This window comes from Xenopus tropicalis, chromosome 6 (assembly GCF_000004195.4).
Source record: "Xenopus tropicalis strain Nigerian chromosome 6, UCB_Xtro_10.0, whole genome shotgun sequence".
Classification (NCBI taxonomy): Eukaryota; Metazoa; Chordata; class Amphibia; order Anura; family Pipidae; genus Xenopus; species Xenopus tropicalis.
This window is the reverse complement of record NC_030682.2, coordinates 113,188,263-113,214,166: the sequence shown is the minus strand read 5'-3', so window position 1 is coordinate 113,214,166 and position 25,904 is coordinate 113,188,263. Positions and strand designations below refer to the sequence as shown.

Below are 25,904 nucleotides of genomic sequence, written 5' to 3'. Positions count from 1 at the left end.
TTATAATAGGTGGATATCCCCTTAATAATGTAACTGTAGGTTGTGAGGCAAGGTTTTTTTTTTACATTATAGTTCATAGCAGAAAGAAGAAATTCTGCCTTTTATGTCCTCCGCAGAAAAGTTATGAAGGGTAGTTGTGAGTTAGATGTTGGTGGAGTAAATGTTACAAAAGCATATTTAGGCTGTTGACCAATTCTTATTTTTACTGGCAAAAAATAGGCATGTCTTTACTTTGCCTCCCCTTCCTCAAATGCATTTGAATGTCAAACATTTGAAGGAAACAAAAGAGAAAGACGTTGTCCTCACTTAACTTAAATTTGTTATCTTTTTGTTTTTCCTTTTTTTCTTCCTTTTCTTTTTCTTAACCAAACTGTAATTTTTTTTCACAGGGTTTTAATTCCAAAACATACAAAAAGGCACCTGAAGATCCAGAAAGGTTATCTTGTTTTGCTCTGTTTGCAAAATTTGGCAAAGAGGTAAAGAGCTTCTTTAAATACACTGCTTGCATCTTTGGATCTTCCCTGTACTCAAAGACAATTTTTATTTGCTTTGTGGAAATTATAGCTATGTTGCTTTTTCTTCCCTGGGAAGGTTTAAAAGGAAATGGATAACTGCCCCTTAGTGAGATTTTGTGCCAGAAATGCAGCATACTTTTGGTTATGTACATGTGCTTAAGGATAGACCTACACTGAGGATTTTTGTGGGATGTGGCCAGATTTATACATCACATTCCTAAAGCTGGATATATTTATGCAAAACTGACATTAAAATCCAGTCTGTTTCTTTTTCGAGTAATTAAAAATGTACAAGCTGGCTATTTTCCTGCATCTCCACTAAGCAAATATTTTTCTTATTAGTCATCAACACTGGTGATCTTTGTCTCCAATGTTAATATATATGCCCCTAACTGTATATATTATATTTTATGGTTTGTGTATTACTGGTAAAACATTAGATGTTATGTTCTGTTCAGGTCACAATAGATACATGGTACATGCACCTTTGCTATAACTCTATGGCCTGATTGGTTCCTTATGTTTTTAATATACTTATGATTACATTTCTCTTTTATTTATTAGACTACAACCTAAAGTTATGTAAACATTTAGGGGGGGGGAAGAATAATTGCTGCTTGTAAGCAAGGTACTCAATGGGCAAGCAAAAAATGTCTTATTAATAATTTTATTTAAATATTAATATTTTTTCTTAACTTCTTTTTCTATTTAGGTGTCTTCAAAAATCAGGCAGTTTAAAGATGAGCTTTTGGCATCATGTTTAACTTTTGTTCTGCATTTGCCTCATGATATAATCATGATGGATATCAAAGCTTACATACCAGCATTACAGGTAGGCAAAAATATATCTAGGTTATTCCCTCTTAGATATCCCTCTATATGCTTATATTATATGTTCCCACTTGATTCAGCCTTTAGTTAAATATATGCTGTTATTTATGTTAAGCTGCTTACAAAACCAAAATCTTCACTGCTTATAGCTCATGGTTATAGGTTGCAATTGTTTTTTAGACTGCATTTAAACTGGGACTGAGCTGTCCACCTCTTGCTGATGTTGGCTTGGATGCACTTCAAGACTGGTCAACTTACATTCCTTCAGATATTCTACAACCCTACTATAAGGATATCATTCCATTGCTTGATGGCTACTTAACAAATTTATCATCTACAGGTAAGATACCTAAATTGACATAAACATATTCAAATCTCTGAAGCATCATTGACTTCACATTTTCAACCATAAACATTTTTTAAATATTCCTCCAAAAAAATGCAATAATATTTTTTTTACCACATGCGTTAGTTATTTACTACTTTTAATGTCAATTTGTATTTTCCATGTATACTCACATTTATTGAACAATGTTATAAAAACACAATTATCAATTCTTTTCACTTTTTCAATTTAACAGGCAAAAAATATCCACATGCCCCATTTACTCTGCTTCTCTGAGCTAGGGTTACTCTGCTTCTCTGAGCTAGTTCCTAATGTAATAAAAGGCACTAAGTTTTCCAAGGTATTAGTAACTTATAGCAGCCAGCAGCTGTTTCCTTTTAAATTAGTGACCAAGTAAATGCTACCTGCTGAGTGGTTAATATAGGTGACTGCAGTCAGACAAACTTTTGTAATATCTTTTATTACAGAACCCCATGTGTAAATTCCAAAAGGGAAAATCCATAAGACTACTGTACCTTATGCATGCTTAATGCAATTAACAAGGATTTATTAATTTTCGGCTTTTCTTAGGGGATGCTTTTATATTTTTAAAATGTGTGGCTTTTTTTTACATTTTTAATGTACAAGTATGAGATCTCTTATCTCGAAACCCGTTATCCAGAAAGTTCTGAATTACGGAGAGGCCATGTCCCATAGACTCCATTATAAGAAAATAATTCTAATTTTTAAAAATGATTTCCTTTTTCTCTGTAATAATAAAACAGTACCTTGTGTTTGATCCCAACTAAGATATAATTAATCCTTATTGGAGGCAAAACAATCCTATTGGGCTTAAATGATGTTTAAATGAGTTTTTAGTAGACATAAGGCATGGAGATCCAAATTACGGAAAGATCCCTTATGCGGAAAGCCTTGGGTCCTGAGCATTGTGGATAACAGGTCTTATACCTGTACTGTGACAAATAATTGTCTCAATTCAACTAAGTATCTAAAGCAGTGGCTCTAGTTAAATTTTTTTTTAATAAAAACCTAGGTTTTTTCCCACAATATCTAGTACATTAACCAACTGATATTTCAGATGAATCTCTTAGCGACCTGGATGCTGTTCGCATTTCCCGTGCATTGCAAAAAGGCTTTAACAAACACCTAATCCAACAGTTAAAGAGAACGAAGACTCTCTCTGTGGTATGTGTCCTCATTGTAAATGCATCCAAGAACTAAGATTCTGCTAAGAAATTGTAATATTGAAAATGTAATCCCTACCCCGAAGAATACCTAATGAGCAAACCTTTTGATTTCCTGTGTTTTTATATACTCTTCTACAAACCCTAGCTCAGTATATATTTATCTACTGTCTTTTGTTACAGACAGAGCTCACTGGGATAGAGACTGTGCTACTGCTATGATTCAGCATGTGGCATGTGAGGCTGTAAATTTGATACTAGCAAATGATCATTTTATTTCTGTCCTTGCAGTGCCTCATTTATTCACAAGTTGCTTGTTAATACCAGGTCCCTAAGTTTCATGGTTATGACGTAACTGGATTAGCTCCGCATTGTTATGCAGATCTGGATAAGTACAGGAGTGGTAGATTCATTATATTCTCTTTTTTTCTGATGATTTTTCCAATTGCAGAAAGAAGAGTCCTCTTTGGCAGCTGTGAGTAACAGAGTTGTAAGGATACTTGGATCACTTGGTGGGCAAATAAATCGCAGCCTGGTGACAGGTAGGTCACTTAGCATTATTTTGTTTTATTTTTTTATGATCTATACTTATTTAGAGTTTTAAAAATAATGTATTATTTCTCTCCTAAATGTACTGAACAGTTAAGATAACTGAACGAAAAAAATCTTAATTACAAGCTATTATATATTAATGTTTGCTGTGTGTATTATATGATTAACCACAAGAAAAGGTTTTAATATGGATGTACTTTGTTACAAAATTACAATACATTATAGATCCTTCTGCTCTAAAATTGTACTGCCTGGACCGATTACTTCATATCTAGCAGATATTGACCCCCCCAAAAAATCAATGTAGCTAGCAACCTTATCAAACACAGGTCCGTGGTTTGTAAAGGTATCAGTTCTAATCGCCACTTACTATGCTGTAACTATTCTTGTAACTATTTCATTAATATTATATTGTTATTAATTAAGTGTATTTTGTTTTATTTATAGCTACATCTACAGAAGAAATGATAAAGTGTCATGTTTCCTGGGACACAGAAAAAAGACTTACATTTGATGTGCCTTTTATGGACATTAAGCCTGTCATCTACCTTGATACGTTCCTGCCACGTGTCACAGAATTGGCCCTTTCTGCTAGCGACAGGCAGACAAAAGTACTTGTTTTTTTCCCCCCTTACAATAAATGTTTAAATATTATATGATGTTACATTTCCCTGTAAAATATATGTCTTTCTGTGTGAATATTTGTGTATCACATTTACAAACATTATGACATCATGTTTTCTTGGCAATTTTTGCATTGGTTCAAAATGTATATATAAGGAGGTATGTGATGTGTTCATTTATCTTGAGAAAGGTCTGTGATAAGCCTTAAACATCAATCATATCACATCAATCATAAAGTTTACTGATATATTTTTCAGAATCCTGTGAGTGCTGACATTGTTTCTGTTTTGGGTTATATATAAAATAAAATATTCTAGATCTCCTGTATTTAGAATAACCAGTACTCATGCACACAAAATAGCACAGCTAAGATCATGAAATATTTAATTCCTCTCTCTTTCAGGTGGCGGCATGTGAGCTTTTGCATAGTATAGTTGCCTTTATGTTAGGAAAAGCAGCTCAAATGCCTGATGACAAAAAAATGGGAAGTTCTCCAATGTATAAACTATATAAACGAACTTTTCCTGTGTTACTTCGTTTGGCATGTGATGTCGATAAGGTATGTATGGAATAAAGGAGTAGTTATTGTCTTCATTCTAATTGTCTTTCTCAGAAACTGTAACAGTGTTGTTGCCTGGGATTTACCCATTTGGTTCTGTCCCTTAGTTTTACATTTGACTTAATTCTGGTCATTGTGTTAGGCTTATATAGAAAAGATGCAAAAACACCATATAAGCCTCAAGAAATGAATATAAATGTATTTTCTTTAAGGAAACCATGACAGTCTCTATTTATTCCTCACCTTGTTTCCTTGCGAAGCAATGGACTTTGGGACATGAAGTCCCTTTGCTTTCAAAAGAATTTGTGGACCACCCACTATGGAATGCAGAGGGACTTCAAGTCCCAAAACTTATTACTTCATAAAATAAACAAAACACAGTTAAAACGTCTCATTTATTGGTTTATATTAAAAAAACTCTTTATATTGTCCCTTATCTAAATATGTAACTTTCTGATTATTTTTTTAGGTGACAATGCAGTTGTATAAGCCACTTGTTATGAGTCTGATTCATTGGTTCACCAATAACAAAAAATTTGAAAGTCAAGATACCGTTGCTCTGCTAGAGGCCATTTTGGTAGGTTAATTATTCTATTATATGTAAACTTTTTAAAACAAAATATTGGGTATTATTTGAATCAAATTAAATAGCCACATCTCAGTATTGTTTAAATCCCATTAACAACCCAAGCAGAACCTGTCCCAAACAACTACATAATGCTGCCATGATTATGCTGTGCAATTAATCAGTTAAAACTTGTTATATTTTTGTAGTGAAGTGATTATCATTAGCAAATTCAGATGGAGCATTTGCTTTGTTTAGGAAAACATCAAGTAGGCTAAAAACTAGCTATGTTGAAACTTTGTGGCTCCCAGTTAGCCCAGTAGCTTAAAAATTGGGAAGTTGACTGGAAAGTTTTTATTAATTTGGCAAAAAATCTTCAATATTCCAGCGGCCATACATTTGTTTTACCTTAAATGATTATTAGACATTTTAAATAGTTATTTCTAGATGTCACAGTATTTTTAGTATTTAATTAGACTTTTAAATGTCTTAAATTATTGTCTTCATTTATTAGTGGAAGATAATGCAAGGCTTGCTTTGCTGAAGCTAAGTGAAAAAGCAAAAGTCATTCCTGACATGTCCCTGTTAGTTATAAAGTTCTGTTAGTATTAATCCCAAGTATTGCAGTGTTTCTAAAACATTTAGATCAGCACAGTGATCTAACATTCTTTACAGTGCTCCATGTGAAGAGAAGAATCTGCCATACTGGGTTCATCCTGCAATACTCTGGATTATGACTAAATGGAACTCTGGCTACTTCATTAGCAAGCAGCTCCCAACCCAGCTTGAATGATAATGTACAACTAGAAAGGAAGGTTTGAGAACAAACCTCATGTTGGTTTGAAAAACATGTGGAGTCACTGAATGAAATCTGTTCTTGACTCCACCCAGTGTTTCTAACCTTGGACCACAGTAATATAATAAAAAAACACTGTGCAATTAAGTGTCAGAATGGCAGACATTTACCCACTGAAAGTCAATGAGTGACATCTGATGAGTGGTGGGTGGCTCAGTCCACTTATTCTAAACTTGCACTGCAGTTACCCAGTGACTAACTTTGCAAAGTGTGCGGACCCTAGCATTAATCGTATGAGAAAGTCAGCGGCTTAAATATAAACCAATAAAATGAAATGGATGCATTACATTGGATGTTAATAGCTCCACTCACTTTTTCTAACCTTCAACCTTAGTCCCCCAGGGACCATTGGGAAAAGTTTGGGGACACTGGAGTTAAACATGTGAGAATGGCAGAATTTCCCCATTAAAATCAATTAAATAAATCTGATTGGCTGTTGTTGGCTCCGCCTGCTTTTTTCAAACCTTGAATTATTGTCACCAAGTGACTAAAAGATTGTGACCCTGGTGTAAATAGTATGAGAATGGCAGCATTTTAAATTTAAACCAATAAAATCTAAAAAGTGAAATCTGATCGGTGGCTCCATCCACTTTTTCAAACCTAAAACTGCAGTCTTCTAGTGACCAACTGCAAAGAGTTTGGGGGACCCTGTCGATAAAACTGTGAGAATTATAGCAGGTTGAATTTCCCCATTGAAAGTCAATAGGTAAAATCTGATTGGCTGTTGGTGGTGCCATCCACTTTTTCCAACTTTGAACTAACTTTGTGTTAAATGTACAACAGTGAAACTCAATGGATGAAATATTATTGGCCGTTGCTGGCTCTGTCCGTTTTTACTAACTTTGACCTGCAGTCCACCAGTTTAAATTCCATTTCCCCATAGAAAATCAATGGGCGAAATTTGATTGGCTGTTGTTGGCTCCTCTCACTTTGGGTCATCCAATAAATGTGTGGCTTCAAAGCTGTAAGTGTGTCAGCAGTTTGAAAATCTCCCCTGTCAAAAAAAAAAAAAAAAAAATCAAGGGGGGGGGGGATCACAAGCACAAGCAAACCTGCTCCACTATAGGACAAAGAAGTTTAGAGAGTTTGGGTGTTTTACCCCCAAAACTGTAGAAGAAGGAGAAGAATAAGCTGACATAACCAGCATAATAATGGAATGTATTATATTAATTAACTTTTACAAAGGGAAGAAGCACACCAATATGCCGGAAATGCCTTTAACACATATATTACAGAATAAAGTGGCACTTCTTTCTGCAATAAATGTGTTTAAGGCATTGCCGGCATATTGGTGTGCTTCTTCCCTTTGTAAAGGTATATGGAATAGCTTGGGAGCAGCCACGGAATTGAAGCACCCTATGGAAGTATGTAAGTGGTGTGCCGAAGATTCTTTCTATTGTTGAATACATGTTCCTGTATTGTAGGCTGGAATTGTGGATCCTGTTGACAGCACTCTGCGAGACTTTTGTGGACAGTGTATTCAAGAGTTTTTGAGGTGGTCGATAAAACAGACGACTCCAGAACAGCAAGCAAAGAGCCCTGTGAATACAACTTCATTGTTTAAACGGCTGTACAGCCTCGCTCTTCACCCAAATGCTTTTAAACGTTTAGGTGCTGCTCTTGCTTTCAACAATATATACAGAGAATTTAGGTGAGCCTTACATCTGCTTATTGTTTTTAGTGTGACTGCAATACAGTACATATATTGGGGCTCATAGTCTGACCCCAAAGCCCATTGCTACTTCACACACTATTCCTGCTTTTTAATTATGGTACATAATAGCTACATAATATTGATATAAATCTCATGCCATAAAAATCAAATCCTGAGCTTGAAACATTTTCCCTTTTTTTATTTCTCTAAACTAGTGGGGCATTTGCACTCTTTGAACATGAATCTGTTGCATCTTGGAAAATGCATCTGTGTCTGCTTTTCTGGTAGAAGTTGCATGCACTGTTTTTCATAAATGTATTGGTGCACAAAATCCAATTATGTTGGTTTAGTTTGCATTTTATGATTATAAAAGAATACCACATTTTTTTCAAAATATGTATTTCCTATCATTTTCTTTTTTCCAGAGAAGAAACTGCATTAGTTGAAAACTTTGTGTTTGAGGTACTCGTCATATATATGGAGAGTTTGGCGCTTTCGCATGCAGATGAAAAGTCTTTAGGTGAGATAAAGTCTGCAAACATAATATACAAAAGTAGCACATTTTTTATTGGTCACTGTCTGAATTTTAACCTGCTGTCATATTTATCATGTTACTAGGAATGCTTGTGGCATAAATTACTCAGATGTGTCAAAACATTAACTAAGAAATTCTACCAGTGTAAATAAATTATTTAAAGATATAAAGGTTTCTATTGATCTTTTTTGCCTACTCTATAGGCCCTTATGATGCTTTATACATATTGAAACATTTGCAAGGCATCATATGGCAAACTAAGGTATATATGAATGCTTTTTCCTGCCATCACATTTTAAAATACCTACCAAGTTAAAATGTTACCATTGTAGGATCCGTACCCAACACATGCCAGTGTCTTTCTGCTCTGTATGCTACTTTAGTGCACGCCTTAGGTTCCAAGAATGGGAAGCTTTCCCTAGTCTGACCTGCACCCAAGCTGATCCAGCAGTTCTTGCCCAAATCTGAACCCTTACCCTCCAGGTTAAACCTGCGGGACCACATCAAATTACACCTTAAAAGCTCTCTATCATAACATCACCTATTTTTAGATGAGGAAATTAATGACTGAGCTCATGTGCATGGAGGGTCTTACACAACTGAGAACTTTCCTTCATATCCCTTTCATCATATTATTTGATTAACTTTTATTCTGGTAACATAAATCTTTGAACTGTAATTTTTTTGTGTTTTTTTATTTCAAAACCGAAGTCCACCCTTGTTACAACATATCTCTTTTCACTGATTTCGCTGATTTCTGCATCAGGGTAATAGAGTAAGGGGCTGCAACACCTTAATCCAGAGTAAGACACCCCTCTGTGTTGATATAATGTAAATTTTTTGTTTGTGTCGAATTTTTAAAATCCAGAGTGCATCAGAGTATTTTTGAACTACTGTTATGAAAGGGAAATGGCTGAAAAAAAGCCTATCCCACACAATTTTTTTGCCTACCATTATAATTCTATTTTTATATCTTGTTTCATGCCTAGTATATGCCAAAGTTTTGGTCAAATTATATCATTGAATGTATCAGGCATGTATAAAACACTAATGTTTATCACATTCCCTCTGCACATGCAGTTTGCTTTTCAAAAACATTTTAATGTTCATTACCTTTTTGCAGGTACTACTCAGCAGTGCAGTGATGCTGTCGATCACCTGAAACGCATTATTATTCGTAAAGCAGCTTCCCTTAACAAGGCAATGAAAAGACGTGTTCCAAGGTTACTGTTCACTGCTCTTATCCAGGCTTCTTTTAATTTTCTTCTGACAACATAGAATGAACTAGTTTTGAGAATTACACCAGTTTGAAAAAACAATGCCTCAACAAATTAAATTGTTTTGAAATTACAGAAAAAGGTGTTACACTCAGTGCAAACTTTCTTAAAGTTGTCCAACCAACTGCTTGAGTAGAAAAGACAAACTGCATGCTGGACCAGCAACACTTTATAGAAGAGTACAATAAAGCTATACTGGTGGCATTACATGAAAACATCTTTAAATATTTGATTCAAACACTTACTAAAGAGAAACGTGAAAGGGATCCTTAATTATATTATCCTGCATGAGGCTCGCCTCCTTTAAATTATACCCCCCCCCCCAAATCAAACCTTTTCCCCAGCTCCTGGTCTGACTATAGCAGAGAGTTGCAGAGGTCTGCTGTTTTTATTTGTCTCAGGTTATAGCTGAATTTATTAAAGGAAAGAACAATGCTAGTTACCTGGTCCTTGCAGATTACTCCCTTCTTGTTTTGTTTCTGTATTGACTATGACTGTGACTAACTTTTATTCCCCTTCTTCTATGTTTTTGTAAATGTAGAGGATTTCCACAGGGCAGCACAGTTTGCCTATTCGATATTGTCCTCTGGCTTTTAGAACAGTGTGGACAACCACAGACAGAATGCAGACATAAGGCTATGCAACTGTTTTTTGAATTTGTTCCATTGTTACCAGGTAATCTTCATATATTTTTAATTATATATATATATATATATATATATATATATATATATATACACACACACATTTCCTTAGGGCACCAGTATGTAAAGGTGCTAGATTGCCTGTAAGTAAAGGTGTGAGGACCAGCAAAATGTTTCCATCCTGTTATTATTTTGAAAGTATTAAAATATCAAATGCACCTCTTAGTTTTATATTATTTGTATATAGATTAGCTTTGCCTAATTATCCTACAATTACAAACTATGTTTTTCTGTATTTCAGGTAACAAGACACCTTCTGCATGGCTAGATGACCAAGTTAAGAAAGAAGGCATCATTTTCTTTATCAACAGATTTGAAGGTGCCGGCCACAGTGATGGAAAGCACATGGGAATATTAAATATCCCCACGCTTCATGATCTGCATGAGCCATTCAGTATGCATGCTGTGCTTCAGTGGTTGGATATGTTGCTAGCAGCACTGGACTGCTACAATACGTTTATTGAGATGAGGTTCCTCAAAGCCAACACTATACTTGGTGTGTATATATTTACTGATGATATAGCAATCTGAAACTTTCCTATTCTGCCCTCTTTACTTTTAACTGCTGCTGTTGCCTCTTACGCAACCCCCTTGGGCATTTTAGGGTAATGACATATGAAGATTTTAAACTTTTTAGAGCTTCAGCGGAGGGGAGGAAAATATTTACAATGTGTTGTTTTATTTAGTGGCCCATTTACTAACCATCTGATTTTTTTTTCTCAATTCGGATTTTTACCACTAAAAGTTGCAAAAAAAAAATGCACGATTTTTTCAAGATTACTATGTGTCATAACGGCTACAAATCCGAATCTGACAATTCACCAGCTAAAACTTGCCGACATCATGTAGAAATCAATGGCAGTGGTCCCTTGCCTTTCCTTGAAAACCTGTCTTTCGTCTTGAAACTTTAAAGGGTTTCGGATTTTTAAGGCTGGGTTTTGGTGCAAGAAATCGTGAATTCGAGTTTTCGCAGTGACAATTCGAAAAAGTTGTTTTTTCTCACAAGGACTTTTCATATTGGATTTTTTTTAGTAAATGTCAGGCGTTCAAGGAATTGAGTTTTGTCGAATCTTAAAATGAAAATAAATTTGAAATGATAGAGTTTTCCTAAATCTGCCCCTTGTTTTATATTATCCCGGTTTGGTGAGCCTTTGGGGTAACACAACCATGGCACAATCAACCTTGTATTGAAAGAAATTAGATATATATTAAAAGCCCCAAGTTGCTGCGCTCCCTAGTAATAGCTAAATGCCTGGGTGCACTATAGTAGGGTTATATATACATTCAACATCAAAGGCCAGACACTTACTGGACTTCAGAAATAGTAAAAAGAAAATGTCTTTGTTTAATACAGAATTTTCTTTGTTCACTACTTATGAACTACTTTTTTTTATATAAAGGCTATATAGTTTTAAAAGAGAAGGAAAGTCAATTTGGCATTTTACTGCCAACAGATTTGCCTCATTAGTGCCAACTAGAACAATATATTTATTCTGCAGTAACCATTAACATACCTGAGTAAACAGCTTTAGAAGCTTTCTCCTTTTGCTTAAGATAGCAGCTGACATTTTAAGTTGCTTCCTGCCTGCAGTCTCTAGCCGTTATAGCTGAGATCACACATTCCTAAGGGAGGTGGGAGGGAGTTCTTAGCATTCTCGTGGGGGGGGGGAGCAGGAGAGGAGAGAACAGCTCAGACTCTAGCCAGGGAATTAAGGCTGTTTCTGAGAGAGGAAGTCAGATAGTGGATCATCATGTTTACAAAAAAAGAGACAAGAAATCCTGTGTTTATTTTGATAGAGAAGTCAGTGCAGCATTACTGTAAGTGCTTATGGCTGTATTTACATAGACCTTTTTGATAAAGCTTACTTAGTTTTTACCTTTCCTTCTCCTTTAAGGTTAAAGTTTGCACATGTCAACACATTTTTTTTTTGTGTTAAGTGGCTGGCTACTATTTAGGCAGAAAAGTATATACCTAGATGCATCTAGCTCTAGACAGCCCCAATCAGACCACATTCGTTACTAGCTATCATTTCAGCCACATACATGTTCACTATTTTATTTGTGTCTCCATACAATATCTGTGTATTCTACATGGAAACTCTTTAAACTTTCCAGCATGCTTCTTTGTGCAGAAATTGAATCTTGGGATCAGGGTAAAACAAAAAACCTATGCATTATGCACATTTGAAATGTTTTGTTTCCTTGTTTCTAGGTCAGAATGCAGACAAGTCATCTTTTCTTAAAGCTGTACACTTCTTCATCGTATATCTTTCAATGGAGGATATAAAAGCAGCAGAGAAATTTTTCACTGTGGGTTCAAAATCCTCCATATTTAGTCCACATGAAATAGAAGAGTATAACTACAGCAAATGCACTATCATCGTAAGAATAATAGAGTTTATCACCATGTTTATAGAGATTTGCCAGCAAGATTCCTGGAAGGTGAGCTTTACAAATATTTTAATCACTTCCATATACCTGTTTACATATAAATTTATATGCCGCCAAACGTGCACACGCTGAGGAGCAACGAGTAAAAGGTCTTCATGTTGACCTGCTTGCTCAGCTGGAGCAATTCTTTTATATATTGTTACAAAAATTCTAACATTGTTTTTCTACTTGTCTGTCTTCTCATATATGTAGCACCTTTTCATTTTCTCTTACTTTTTGTAGGTTTAATTATCCCTTATTTTCCCCATCTGTACTTGATGCTAAAAATAGAGAAGTGCTTTGCAAAAGTATTGAGGTCATTGACTAATTTTAAATTTTGGCAAAAAATCCTACACTGACATTTGTTTTATCTGTTATAGACAGATCTACGCAGTTTTATATTCTAATAATATAATTTTGAATTTCTAGATTCTTGAAAATTCTGTATTTAATGAAACAATGTGGGAGCTGATAGCAGTCACTGTGTGTGATCCATCTAGCATTGGATTCAATACGGCAGATGTTGAAGTGATAAACAATCTTCCAAATATTTGTATAAAATTATTGAAGTCCTTAGGCAAAACAACTTACAGAAGTGCCTTAGAAGCATCCTTGAAGAAAAGAGTAACATATCAGAGGTAGGCTAATTATAGTTATCGATCAAGACCAGAAAAGGTTGGTGAAATGTAATCTTTGTATATGATTGAAAACAGATACAGAATGCTCGGGACCTGGGGTTTCCCAGATAAGGGCTTTATCAGAAAGATAAATGTAAATACAGCTATAAGCACTCACAGAAAAGCTGCTGTTCCTCTATCAAAAGAAACACAGGATTTCTTGTCTTCTTTTGTGTAAACATGTTTTTTGGTATCAAACTTCCTCAGAAAAATCCTTCATTCCTGGGGCTGGAGTCTGTCTAGCTCTCTCCTCCCTCCCTTCTCCTGCTCCCCCCTCCTTTAAGAATTTATAAGAATTTACTACCCCTCCCAACAGAATGTGTAATCTGCAGCACAGAAGCTGCTGAGACCAAGCTAAAATGGCAGCTGCTATCTTGAACAAACAGAGGGAGATTCTAGGGCAGTTTACTCAGGTATGGTAAAGCTTTCTGCAAAATAAATATAGCATTCTAGCTTTCACTAATGTTGCTAATCTATTGGCAGTAAAATGCCAAATTGCCTCTCCTTCTCCTTTAAGTATACTGTTTTATTATTACAGAGAAAAAAGGAATAATTAAAAATTTTAATTATTTCATTAAAATGGAGACTATAGGAGATAGTTTACCTGTGTTCAGAGATTTCTGAATAACGGGTTTCTGGATAAAGGATCCCATACCTGTATTCCTTTTCTACATATGTAACTTTATTTGGATGCTCACAAAAAACTGTAAACAATAAAAATCCTTTCCTAAATATAATGTTTGCAAAAAATATTTACATTGATGTATTTGTTTTTTGTTTTTACCTGTTTGACTAGCATTGAAGAACTATGCTCCGTTGATCTGTATGATCCTGAAGCCCGATTTGATCGTGTTAAGTTGTGTTCAATGCTGTCTGCCTGCAAACAGCTTTACAAAGCTCAGTTTTTAAATTCCATTGTAACAGAACAGGTAGGGTAATACAAATAACCCTAAGATCATTTATTTAAGTTCATCAGTTTCTTCAGAGAATAATATCAATCAATGGTAAATATGTATTTCTATAGGTTGGAGGTATACGCTTTGGCTCTAAGCTCCTCTCTGTTGTCTATAAAGGCATTGCTCCTACCAGTGAAAGAAAGTCACTTCCATCGTTAGACATCAGTAGTAAACGCCTTGCTGAAGGACTCTTGGAATTGGCTTTTATGTTTGGTAGACAGGTAGGTGATCTAAATCACCACTGGGGCTACTATATCTCATGGAAGTTAATGTATAATTATTGTTTCCTTGCTTGATTTTCTTTAGACTTGTGGGTTTTAATGATTCTGCTTGCACCTCTGACTTTGACCACAAGCCTCGTGTAGTGCTTGAATAGTATCATGATCACCTTACAAGAAGTGCAGTGGGTGCATGGTATAGTAGCCAAATGGCATTGTCTGAATATATTGGATTAGTTACAGATAAAACAGCCAGACTTATTTCGTTCCTCTACTACAACCAGTTCAACTACAGCTGTTTTTGTTACTTCTTGAGTGATACTCCCTCATTTTGCTTTCTGAGTACTCCTTCTCTTTCTGACTATGATGACCTCAAAGAGGTGCCAACTGCCATGCCTGATTGCAGAGGCAGTGTGTATGCCCAGTAGGCACCTCTTTGACGGAGGAGGAGTGCTCAGAAAGCAAAAAGGGGTGGAGCTTTACACTAGACAAGGATGTCTGCAAAAGAGCTGCTGTTGAGCTGCTGGTAATAGAGAAACAAGATAAATCTGCATGCATGGAGAAAGGTATGTTATTATAAGGGCTGTTAAGAGTAATTTTAGGGGATTATAAAATAAAAGGTTTACTTATCATTAAAACTTTACATAGAAACTCATTAAAACTGTCATCCTGCAGTTTGAGAACAATTCTGCAGCAGCTTGATTAAAAGAAAAACTGTTTTTTTTTTGTTTAATGTACCAGAATTATACTGAAGCCAATATAGAGACTGATGTGGGCAGCAATCTAACTTCAACTTGAAATGCATCTGTGTTCAAACAGCAGCAGGGCACTAGTACAGTGAACAAACCATTGCACAACAAAACAAAGAACTGCACTCTCAAGGCTTTTAAAACACAAAAGATGAGGGATCAGATGAGACAAGTAACATCAACGAGCATCATTTATAACCAATGATAATACTGAGCATGTTTCTAAACATATTTTTAGATTATTTCAGAAGTTTTATGTATATTATACAGTAAAAATACATTAAGGATACACTTCTAAAACCAATTCTGTACATTTTAATTTCCTTACAGTGTGAAGAGCTTGTAAGTCTCCTGTTGAACACTGTAATATTATCAGTTCCCTTGTCTGGGCTATCCCAGAGTAATGCTATTAATTTCTCTCATGGAGGATACTTCTATACCTTGTTTGCTGAGACTATAAATACGGAGTTACTGAATAATTTGGACACTGCTGTTGTTGAGTTATTGAAGTCATCTGTGGAAGATCCAAAAATGGTAATTTTTTTCTGTAGAAGATAACTTTTACTTTTCTATTCCTTTTTTTACTCTCTGTTGTATATACACAATGTATCTGTGTAATACCTGCAACTGGTTACAAAAAAAACATTACACAAGTGCATTCAGCTTTGGTATGTAGAGTTAGGAACAATATTCTTCATTTTTCATCTCTTCATGCAATAAAAATACAGAGTTCCAGAGACACTCTGCCTATTTATTGGCATTCGACTGAAAGAATTGGCGATTAATAAGAAACGTGAATTTTGCATACCGTCGCTTTTCTCATGCGCATTATTGCTGTCCAGGATCGTGCACATTATAGAAAAATCTAATTTTTTTCTATACTGCTCACAGACTACTGTAGATAGCATGCTGAAAAGGGCCATTGAGAAGCAGATGAAAATGGCAGTGCTGGCTTTCACAGTAAGGGCAGTTGCACACAGGGTGCTGTGTCGTCCATGGAAAATCACACATGGAAAATACTATTATATTGTAGGACACAGAAACGCTTCTTTCTGCATTTTTGTGTGGCTACATGACTGTAGTGATTTAGACATGGAGATTCCTGCATCCTGTATAAATATAAAGGTGTTTGGGGGTTGATCGGTACCTGTGGGGAGCATTATTTTCAATGGGCAACAAAATGCCCCATGTGCCATTATCCATACAGAACAAAGAGTTTGGAGGTGGAAAGGTATTAGCTCTAACGCACCATATAAGTGCTATGGGCTCAGTCCTGTAAAAATCTTGAATGTGTCAGTATAAATTTAAATATGTCATATACTGTTCCAAGATGTTACAGAATAATATGTTCCATGGCTAAATTGTGCACATAAGACCTACAATAAAAAAGTAACGTATTGGACTCGGGGTCTAAAGACTGGAATGCAGATGCTTGAAATTTGTTTTTAATTGTATTCTTTTCTCCTTAAGGTGAGTTGTGTCCTAAATGGCATGTTAGATCAAAGCTTTAGACAACGTACAATTCTAAAGCAACAAGGAGCTAAGCTAGTTAATGCTGTACTTCAGAACTGGAGGAGACTTGATAGTTGGTGGTGTAAAGATTCTTCACCAGAGAGCAAAATGGCTGTTTTAACCCTACTGGCAAAAGTCCTGCAGGTATATAATTATTCACTGGAAGTGAAATCATATTCAGATGTTCCTAATTATTTCAACAAAATGTATTGTAGATTTATTTTGTTTGTGTTATCCTTTTTATATGTTGATTTTCTGTTAGTAATATATACAAACTGGTTATGATGGTGGTTAATAAAACATTACCAACAGCTTAGGATTTTACTATTTGTTTTTCACACCGAAAAGAATGGAAAAATAATTGTGGAAATCCTTTCCTCCTGCATACTATTCGAATTGTGGATATTTGTGATAACTTTCTGTTGTTGAGCAGTGCTGGGCACTACCATCCCAGAGATCTGAATGACTGTTAACTGCTCAAATCAGTCAAAAACATTATGTAAACTGTCTCAGGTTTGTGTGTCAATTTGTTGAGAACTTTGTGACTGTCAGGAACATGTTGCTGAGAGTCAGGAAGGTTTTGTCAGATTGTAAAATGTAATCTATTTAATATATTTATGAATAAAAAAAATAGCTAACTGAATTAGAATTAAGTTCAAACATAAAATGGAATTTAAAGTGATGTGTGCTAAAGAAGCTTATTTAAAGCACCTTTCTTATAGCACTATAGTGATTTTACATGCATGAATATATTTAAATATACACTATTTGGAGACTTACTTATTCAATCAGTTTTTTCGTTTATTATAACTTTCATTGCAGCAAATCCTTATACACTATTGCCACGGGTAATCACACCTATCTTGCAGTATGTCAGCATATACAAATTGTTAAAAATAGGAACTGGCCTAACAGTCTTCACACTATCTTCCAGGTCTTTATTCTAACAGCCATGCATTTGTGTTTCTAGATTGATTCGTCTGTATGTTTTGATATAAATCATTTGGCATTTGCTGAGGTTTTTAGAACATACACAAGCATCTTGACAGATCAAACACTGGGACTCAATTTGAAAGTAAGTTATTATCAAATGAATTATTATTTTCCTTCTTGTGTAAACTCTGTATGTCAGGTCTCTTTCTGAGCTGTTCAAATTTTATACATTAGTTTCTTCATTCTAGTGTAGGTTCTGTATGTACCATGATGGTATCCATTATTACAGTTAGGCCCATATTTACAAAGGTGTATAAAGTGATTTACCCTGAAATAAATGTGAAGTGTGGTGTAAATCAGCAGACAGAATCTGTTACAAAGTTAAGTGGTGTGCCTTTTTTATTTTTTAAACAACACTATGCTATTATTATACAGCTTTATAAGTGATTTAGTGATTTTTACATGGTGTGCTATAGTATTAAATAGTGAGGTGCTGTATATTCTGGCGCAACTATTTTATACACAATAATAATTATGCACCTTACTTTTGCCTCTAACAAGTAAGTTTGCTGTCTTTTTTGTTAGCAAGACCAACATTTTTATAAAGAATTAATATAATCATCTGTGTTCCATGTAAAAAAGTCAACCTACTTCGTCAGGCTGCCCTTTGCAACAGCATCCCCTGTTAATGACAGGAAAGTTAAAGAAAAAAGAACAATCAAAACCATGTGAGAGTCAAACTATCCATAATTTCCTTTCCTTGTCTTTGACAATAAGTAATCTTTAGCAGTAACTAATCTTTAATTCTTTGTGCTTAATTAATGTTTTTTAGAGTCAAGCTATTATTATTCTTCCTTTCTTCACTAAACTCACGGGAGGAAAGCTCACAGAATTAAAAAATTCTCTTGACCTGTTTGTTGCATCCAATTTCCCAATGAAATGTGATGAATTTCCCAGGGGAACTTTAAAATTTAACAATTACGTGGACTGTATAAAAAAGGTCAGTGCTGTGATTTTTTTTCATCTGTTAAATTTGATAAACATCAAAATAATTTGGAGAAACAGACATCAGATTAATGCTATGGTTTTGTTTTGTCAAAAAACATTCATTTGGCAAATTCATGTTAAAATTATTGATTTAACTAATTAGCAAAATGTTAGTTTTAATTCGTTTGAATTTCCAACAGTTTGGTTTACTTTGAGATTTATTAAAACCTTCCAGAGTGTAACATTTTTCTTTATAAATAAAAGTTGATACAGGAACCTGTGTTAATTTGTCAAACTGTTTTTGATTTCTTTGAATCTGTCAAAAACCGTTTTGTTTATTGGGGTGGTACAGTATTGCTGTTGCACTGCACACTCAACCAAATCTTAATTCCCCTGAGTCTTCTATGAATGCCTAATTGAGCATATTTTACTGAGTTGTGGAATTGGTAAGGTCAGTCACTGTCATAGAGTAATATTGCTTAGTTTCTGACATGACATTGCATGGCTGAATGGACAAAGAAAATTGGTTATTTCCAACACAGACAGGATCCCCAAAACTATATATATCCCCTGCATTACAGGTTTCTGAGAAATCTATTTTTGGATTGCCTATACCTTTTTCAAATTGGCAATATACATTCAAAATACACTTTTCTACAAATTATACTTGCTATACCGTACAATTTTTAAAAATAAGTTAATTTAAATGAACTTTTAATGTGATATACACAGCTGTATTCTTGGACAATTTGCAGTCTTCTTTTGTTATTGTTTTTGAAAAATATTTTTTTGTACTGTAACTCTCGGACTTAAAATGTCAACAGATATCTTCTTGCAAGTGCTTATTTGCCATAGCCATCCAGGCAACAGTTTTGAGGCCAGAATGGAAGGAAAATAGTAGAAGGACTAAAAAATAAAGATTAATCTTTTTTTTTTTTTTTATATATATCTTAAAATAAAATTAAACCCTCACAGTTAGGAAATCCACAGGAATCGCACAAGGAAAACAGGAACATGAGGATAGGGAAAAGGCAGGGTCTCAGGAGCCAGCCAGGAACTCTGGAACCAGGCTGGACTTCAAGAATAAGGCAGGACACAGGAACAAACAGCAACTCAGAAACCAGGCAGACATTCACAGGGTCTCCAGTAGAAACAAAAGACTGGGTCAAGAATGGAAGCCTAATGATAAAGCCAGCTAGTTTTTGCTTGAGGGAGGCTTATATAAGACTTTCATTTTGATACTGCTGTCACCACATGAGATTGTGACCATAGAAAAGGAATCAAAAGCTTGTTAGCATGACATGTAAGGCTGGACTTCAAAAATCTCCAGTGGCTTAACAGGCTAATGCACTGCCATATTGTCACACAGCACAAACTTTGAATCTGGGCAGATCCTGACAATAGGTTCAAACTGCTATGAGCACAACATTATAGGTTATTAGGACTAAGCTTACAATTTTCTGAAGTTCACAACCCATCGCCCCTTTCTAGTTTTATATATTCTAAATATTGTCTAAAAGAAGGCTACGCAGCCAGCCACAAAAATGCAGTCACTGACCATATGCCTTTACCTTCCTGCTGTCCTTTCCCCAATAGGAAGAGGCCAGCTTGTATGTGTAGAACCATAGATGATGCCTGCCACTCATTGGTAGTGGAAGAAGTATTTTCCAGAATGGCTTTAATATTTTGGAAATTTTAGTTTCTAGATGCCCTGGAGTTGTCTCAGAGTCCAATGCTCTTGCAGTTAATGACAGAAATTCTGTGCCGAGATGAAAGGCATTTTATGGAGGAATTATTTCAAAGCAGCTTCAAAAAGGTTATTGAAAGGTATGTATAATATTTTTAGCAACAAGTTTTAAAAGTATGTCTATAAAAACAATGTTGTTAGTTGTGTAAACTAATAAGGGAGATTCCAATCATCAGTCAAAAACCTACATGTGATTTAGAAAACATCGGGAAAGCCATAGGGCTTAGATGATTCATTTATATGGTACAATTAGTAATGTTGTTTTTTTTTTTAGGAGTAGCTGTGATGCTCAGGTAATCCTTCTCAATACACTCCACAACATGTTTACAAGTGAAAGTGTAATGCTGAATGGCACTCTTCAGTCTCTAACTAACAGATGTCTTCTGACTCTTCTGTGGAACTGTAGTGGGGATGCCTTGCTGGTGTTCTTCACCAACATAATATGTCTTGCAATGGACACACTTAAAAGCAGGTTTACCAAGGTTTGTATCTTACCAGTTTTAGGTTAAGGATTTAAGGTGTATATTTCTTTCCTTTTTGTAATTTCAACCAAATGAATGTACCATTTTGCCTTTGCGGTGGAAGAGGAGATTGTATATCTGTTTTTAGGCAAAGGTTTACTGTGCTATATTGTACAGATTGCAATCCAGCTTGCTGCTCTCTTTGCAAATCAGTAAGGGTAAGACTGGAAGCCCTTTGTTTTATACTGTCCTTTGAACATATTTGCTCAGTTTGCTTAAGGAAGAACCATATAGGGGTTAAGTGCAAGCTCCAGCTATATCACTAAGGGCGAAGACATATGGAGCGATTAATCACTGGAACTTTTAACTAAGTCCGTCGAGGTGACTAATCACAGCAACTTTTCTTCCAGAAGCCACCGCTACTAAACACTTGTGAGTTTTCGCTGCACAGATTAGTCGCTGCGACTTTCGCCCTGTGTGTCTTTGCCCTAAAAGCTTAATCAAATGAAGGCTCCACTAAATGTTTACATTTTGATTGTTAACATCAGCTTGACTCTACCTCCCTAACAAACCGTCAGATACTTTTTCATAGAACCATTTAATTCAGAATTGCACTCTTGATACCTTGATAGCGATTGTTACAGATGCAGTAAAGCATACCAAAACATGACTCTAATTATACTCTAGTTATACTGTTACCGGAAGGCTTTTGGTCTTTAATTTGTCTTTGATTTACGTCTACTTTTGATTCATATTCAGCATGTTGTCAGAGTGAGTTTAAAAAATTGGGCTCTGCATTACTGATTTGCGATGGATCCAGTTTAGTACATTGCCCTTCTCATGCTGGGGTTCTGAACACAGCTTAATTGAGGCAAGAGTTTTTAGCAACTTCATGGAAAATTTCATACCGTGTTCTTGGAGAAATTTTTGGGAGGATGAACTACTGTCTCCAAATTTCTCTCTTTAGACATTTTTTCTGATTCTTTTATAGGTATGTGATCTATTTTCCAGAATGCTTGGAACCTGGGCTTTCCCAAATAATTAAGGTTCTTTCTGAAATTTGGGTCACTGCACTTTGCATCTACTAAAAACATCTAAAAAGAAAAAAAAAATTTATAGGATTGTTTGTTTACTTATGCTAGTTAACATCAGTACAAGGTATTAATATTTTAAAACTAAAAAACATAATTTAAAAAGGTTTTTTTTTTTTTTTTTTTTTACAAATTATAAAAAAATATTTTCGAAACATGGACTGTGGGAGATGGCTATTTGGATAGTGAATCCCATACCTAAACAAGTATGAAGTATGGTAACTATATGGTAACTATACATATCGTATCAATAGGTTTTTGTGCCCTATTAAGGTTTTTGGGTTTTTTTTTGTAGGTTTCAGAGGCAGCATTTGAAAACCAAATCACAAAGAAATGGGGCTACTACAAGATGCTGGAAGTGCTATATTCTCGTTTGTCGAAGGATGACATTTGTTCCAAAGTCAACAATGCATATCATGTATCCTCAAACCCAGAAGGAAATGAACTTACCAAAGCCTTAATTAAGTAAGATTAATTGTTTCACTGTTTTTTCTGAAGTGTGATGATGAAAAGATATAAAATAAAATATTAGACAATATTAATATAGTGGTAGTATTAATACATTTGGAAATATATATGATTTGCTGTTTTATTGCAAAATATATAAATATAATTTGTTAGAAAGTACTTTAAACTAAACAAATACAATTTTACATTTTGTGAGGTTCTTGCAAATATTTGCAAAAAATATTTTTTAGTATTTTATGCCTGTTGATCACAGATACATTTTAAAAGGTGGTTGCCTTTAAATGATTCATGATGTAGAGAGATTTTCCGAGACAGTTTGCAGTCTTCATTGCTTATTTGTGGTTTTTGAATTCTTCAGCTTTTTGTTTAGCCAATTTTTTGCTTTGGAATTTCAGCAGCTGTCTGCGTGTTAGGATGCAGTTTACCCTAGCAACCAGGCAGTGGTGTTAATGAGAGACTGGAAGATAACTAAGGGCGAGGGCAGACGAAGCATATATACGCTTCTTCGCTTCTTGCAGCTCTGCGCTTTTCTGCCTGACTGAACACTTTTGCGTTTTCCAAGGCGACCGTCGATCAACTCCGCACTCCTGTGTGTGCACACTCTGGCTGTTGCCATAGGTTTTAGGCACCCACACAGAGCGGCGTACGGAAACGGATCCGTTTCTCTCAGCCAGGCAGAAAAGCGCAGGGCTGAGAGAAGCGGATATATGCTTCATCTGCCTTTGCCCTAAGAGAGGTATAGAAAAATAAGTAATAAAACATAGTGATAGCAATAAAATTGTAGCCACACGGAGCAATAGATTTTTTTTTTTTTTTGCTTCTGGGGTCAGTAAACCTCCTTTTGAAAGCTGGAAAGAATCAAAAGAAGAATGCAAATAAATCTACAAATAAAATGAAGATCAGTTAACGTTATTAATAACTGCCCATTCTATAACATAATAAAATAACTTATCTATAATATAATAAATTGTAACTTAAAGGTGAACCACCCCTTTAATAAAATGACTGTAAAAATGGAATCACATTTACTTGGTATGTTTTACACTTGGTTTTCAGATTGTGCTACGATACATTTACTGAGAACATGTGTGGTGAAACTCAGCTTCTGGAGAAGAGGAGACAGTACCATTGTGCTGCATATAACTGTGCCATTTCACTTATCAGCTGTGTGTTTTCTGAACTGAAATTCTATCAGGGATTTCTATTTACAGAAAAGAAGGAAAAGGTAGATACGAAGAATATACTTTAAGTAATAGTGTCACAGTGGTAACTGAATGAGTGTATCAACAGGGTTTCTGAATCTTCAGTTGTATTTATTAGTTTAATTGTGTTTTCATAATATATTCATTATTGACAAATTACTTTACGTGTATGCAGTGCTTTTACAAAGTGTAAATACAAACAGAAGTTTAGTTATTATAAATTAGTACAGCGAGAATATGTACATAGGTTCCAGGAGCTTCAATACAATAGTAAGAAATAGGTGTCTGCCCTGAAGCGTCTGTTGTCTGTGAAGTAAAGGACACAAACAACAGGAAAACCAAGTGTATAAGACAGAAATGTGTTGTATTGGTGGAAGACTATGAAATGCTTTGTGAATGAGAATAAGGTTAGTGTGAGAGTCTTATTCAAGATGATAGAGTATTCCAGTTGCATGAGGAAATCAGGGAGAATGCTTTTATGCATAACTCGGCCCTTGTGGTTAACTGTGTACATGGAGTAATTGTGCCATAATGCCTTTTCTTGCATTTTGCAAATGTTTCAATGTCAGAGATTCTCATTGACTTCAATACAGAGGTATATTTTTTAGGTTTTGTTGTAATGCAGAAGATTTACCACAGGCGACAAAACATACTATGTACCTTCACCCTATGGGTTTTTTTCTTTCTGTACCTCTAGTTGAATAATACACTGACCATCCTGGTACATAAACCAACATTATTACATAAAAGAGCCAGTTGTTAGCACTAGTAATATTTATGTTTCATTTTGTAGAACCTGTTAATATTTGAAAATTTAATAGATCTACAAAGGAGTTACACATTTCCTATCGAAGTTGAGGTAAGTAAAAAAAAAAATTTGACAAAGGCCTTTTTATTTGTGATTTGTAGAGCCAAATAAAGTAATTGTTTGTTATGGAGTTAATTTACTTTTATTCCAGGTAATGGTTTTTTTTCATTGCTGCAGTTTTGCAGCTAGCCATGCCATGGGAATATCCACTCATTTGGCTAAATTGCTAAATGAGTGACTCTTCACCCAAATTGGCCACAAAGGGAGTACAAAATTGAATTGACTTAATTCATTAATTATAGTTTCTGACACCAGGAAAGCAGGACTCACTGGGAAAAATCAGCATCCGGATCCTAATGCAGTCCTTGCTCTCAATGGGACTGAGCAATGTGTACAATATACATTGTCTGCCAGTATTAATTAAAATCTGAAAGGTTGCCATTGGTTTACACCCCTGCTTAATTCCATCTTTACTGCACAATTCTTTAATTATAGCCCATAGGTTTAATTTTGTTATTAAATTGTCTGAAATTTATGATCCTAAAATTAGTTATTTAAAGGACAAGGAAAGTCCCCAGACCCTCTTTTGGCTCCTTGCCTGCTGTGAACCACTATTTTGTTGGCATAAAAAAGCTCAACATATTCTTCCCTGGATCGCTGCTCATGACCAACCCTGGCCGCTGTAATCACTCCATTGGGCTGTAATGTTTTTAAACTTTACAGCACATATCGTACAATTGATTCCTCCACCTCTTCATTTCCAAAGTGAATTGATCTACTAAGCACCAATGTAAATCAGTGAGAAGGTGGGTGGGCAGGCAGGAATGATGTGATGCACCTGTCCTTCAAAACTCTGCCAACTTTAAAAACTTTATGCGCTTGTGCTAAATTCGCACAGGCCCTTCTGCTCATGCATCAGGTCTTTGTTTAAGTCCAGGACCTAAGGCTTAGAATGAAATTCCATACTGCATGAATGCAGTGGCTTTGATTTACAGATGTAGGGGAAAACATGCACACTGGAACACTAGGTAGGGTATGCATTACTATTTATGTGCCGTATGGGGGTGCCAACTTATATGATTAGGGTTTCCTTGTCCTTTTACAGCTATACATGTCATGGGAAAACATGTTTTTTCAAAACTAAACAGATAATAGAGCTTCTCCAGCAGAATCCTGCATTGAAATCTATTTTTCAAATTGATTTTTTTATATTTAATTTTGAAATTTCACATGGAGCTAGCCATATTCTTCATTTCCCAGGGTGCCATAGCCATGTGACCTGGCTCTGATAAACTGCAGTCACACTTTACTACTGAGCTGCAAGTTGAAGCGATATCACCCCCCTCCCAGCAGCCAATCAGCAGAACAAGGGGAAGGCAGCAAGATAGGAGCTACCAGTAGATTTCAGAATAGCACTCAATAGTAAGAAATCCAAGTCCAGCTTGGGACTCCCCCAGTAACAT

The 25,904-nt window shown here is 35.3% G+C and overlaps 1 protein-coding gene across 1 annotated transcript in view; it reads left to right on the top strand.

The window, feature by feature from the left end:
* The window catches only part of prkdc (protein kinase, DNA-activated, catalytic subunit), an 83,603-nt gene that overhangs the window by 24,020 nt on the left and 33,679 nt on the right, over window positions 1-25,904 (top strand). The window contains exons 19-44 of the mRNA XM_012965293.3: window positions 390-476; window positions 1,228-1,347; window positions 1,527-1,686; window positions 2,771-2,877; window positions 3,328-3,418; window positions 3,876-4,039; window positions 4,456-4,611; window positions 5,081-5,188; window positions 7,457-7,683; window positions 8,112-8,206; window positions 9,345-9,444; window positions 10,040-10,173; window positions 10,444-10,698; window positions 12,415-12,644; window positions 13,062-13,270; window positions 14,106-14,238; window positions 14,334-14,486; window positions 15,563-15,766; window positions 16,703-16,888; window positions 17,715-17,819; window positions 18,510-18,677; window positions 20,364-20,491; window positions 20,686-20,893; window positions 22,259-22,428; window positions 23,488-23,656; window positions 24,427-24,492. Coding sequence (XP_012820747.2) covers window positions 390-476; window positions 1,228-1,347; window positions 1,527-1,686; window positions 2,771-2,877; window positions 3,328-3,418; window positions 3,876-4,039; window positions 4,456-4,611; window positions 5,081-5,188; window positions 7,457-7,683; window positions 8,112-8,206; window positions 9,345-9,444; window positions 10,040-10,173; window positions 10,444-10,698; window positions 12,415-12,644; window positions 13,062-13,270; window positions 14,106-14,238; window positions 14,334-14,486; window positions 15,563-15,766; window positions 16,703-16,888; window positions 17,715-17,819; window positions 18,510-18,677; window positions 20,364-20,491; window positions 20,686-20,893; window positions 22,259-22,428; window positions 23,488-23,656; window positions 24,427-24,492 — 3,933 coding nt within the window. The remainder of the gene's footprint in view (window positions 1-389; window positions 477-1,227; window positions 1,348-1,526; window positions 1,687-2,770; window positions 2,878-3,327; window positions 3,419-3,875; window positions 4,040-4,455; window positions 4,612-5,080; window positions 5,189-7,456; window positions 7,684-8,111; window positions 8,207-9,344; window positions 9,445-10,039; window positions 10,174-10,443; window positions 10,699-12,414; window positions 12,645-13,061; window positions 13,271-14,105; window positions 14,239-14,333; window positions 14,487-15,562; window positions 15,767-16,702; window positions 16,889-17,714; window positions 17,820-18,509; window positions 18,678-20,363; window positions 20,492-20,685; window positions 20,894-22,258; window positions 22,429-23,487; window positions 23,657-24,426; window positions 24,493-25,904) is intronic.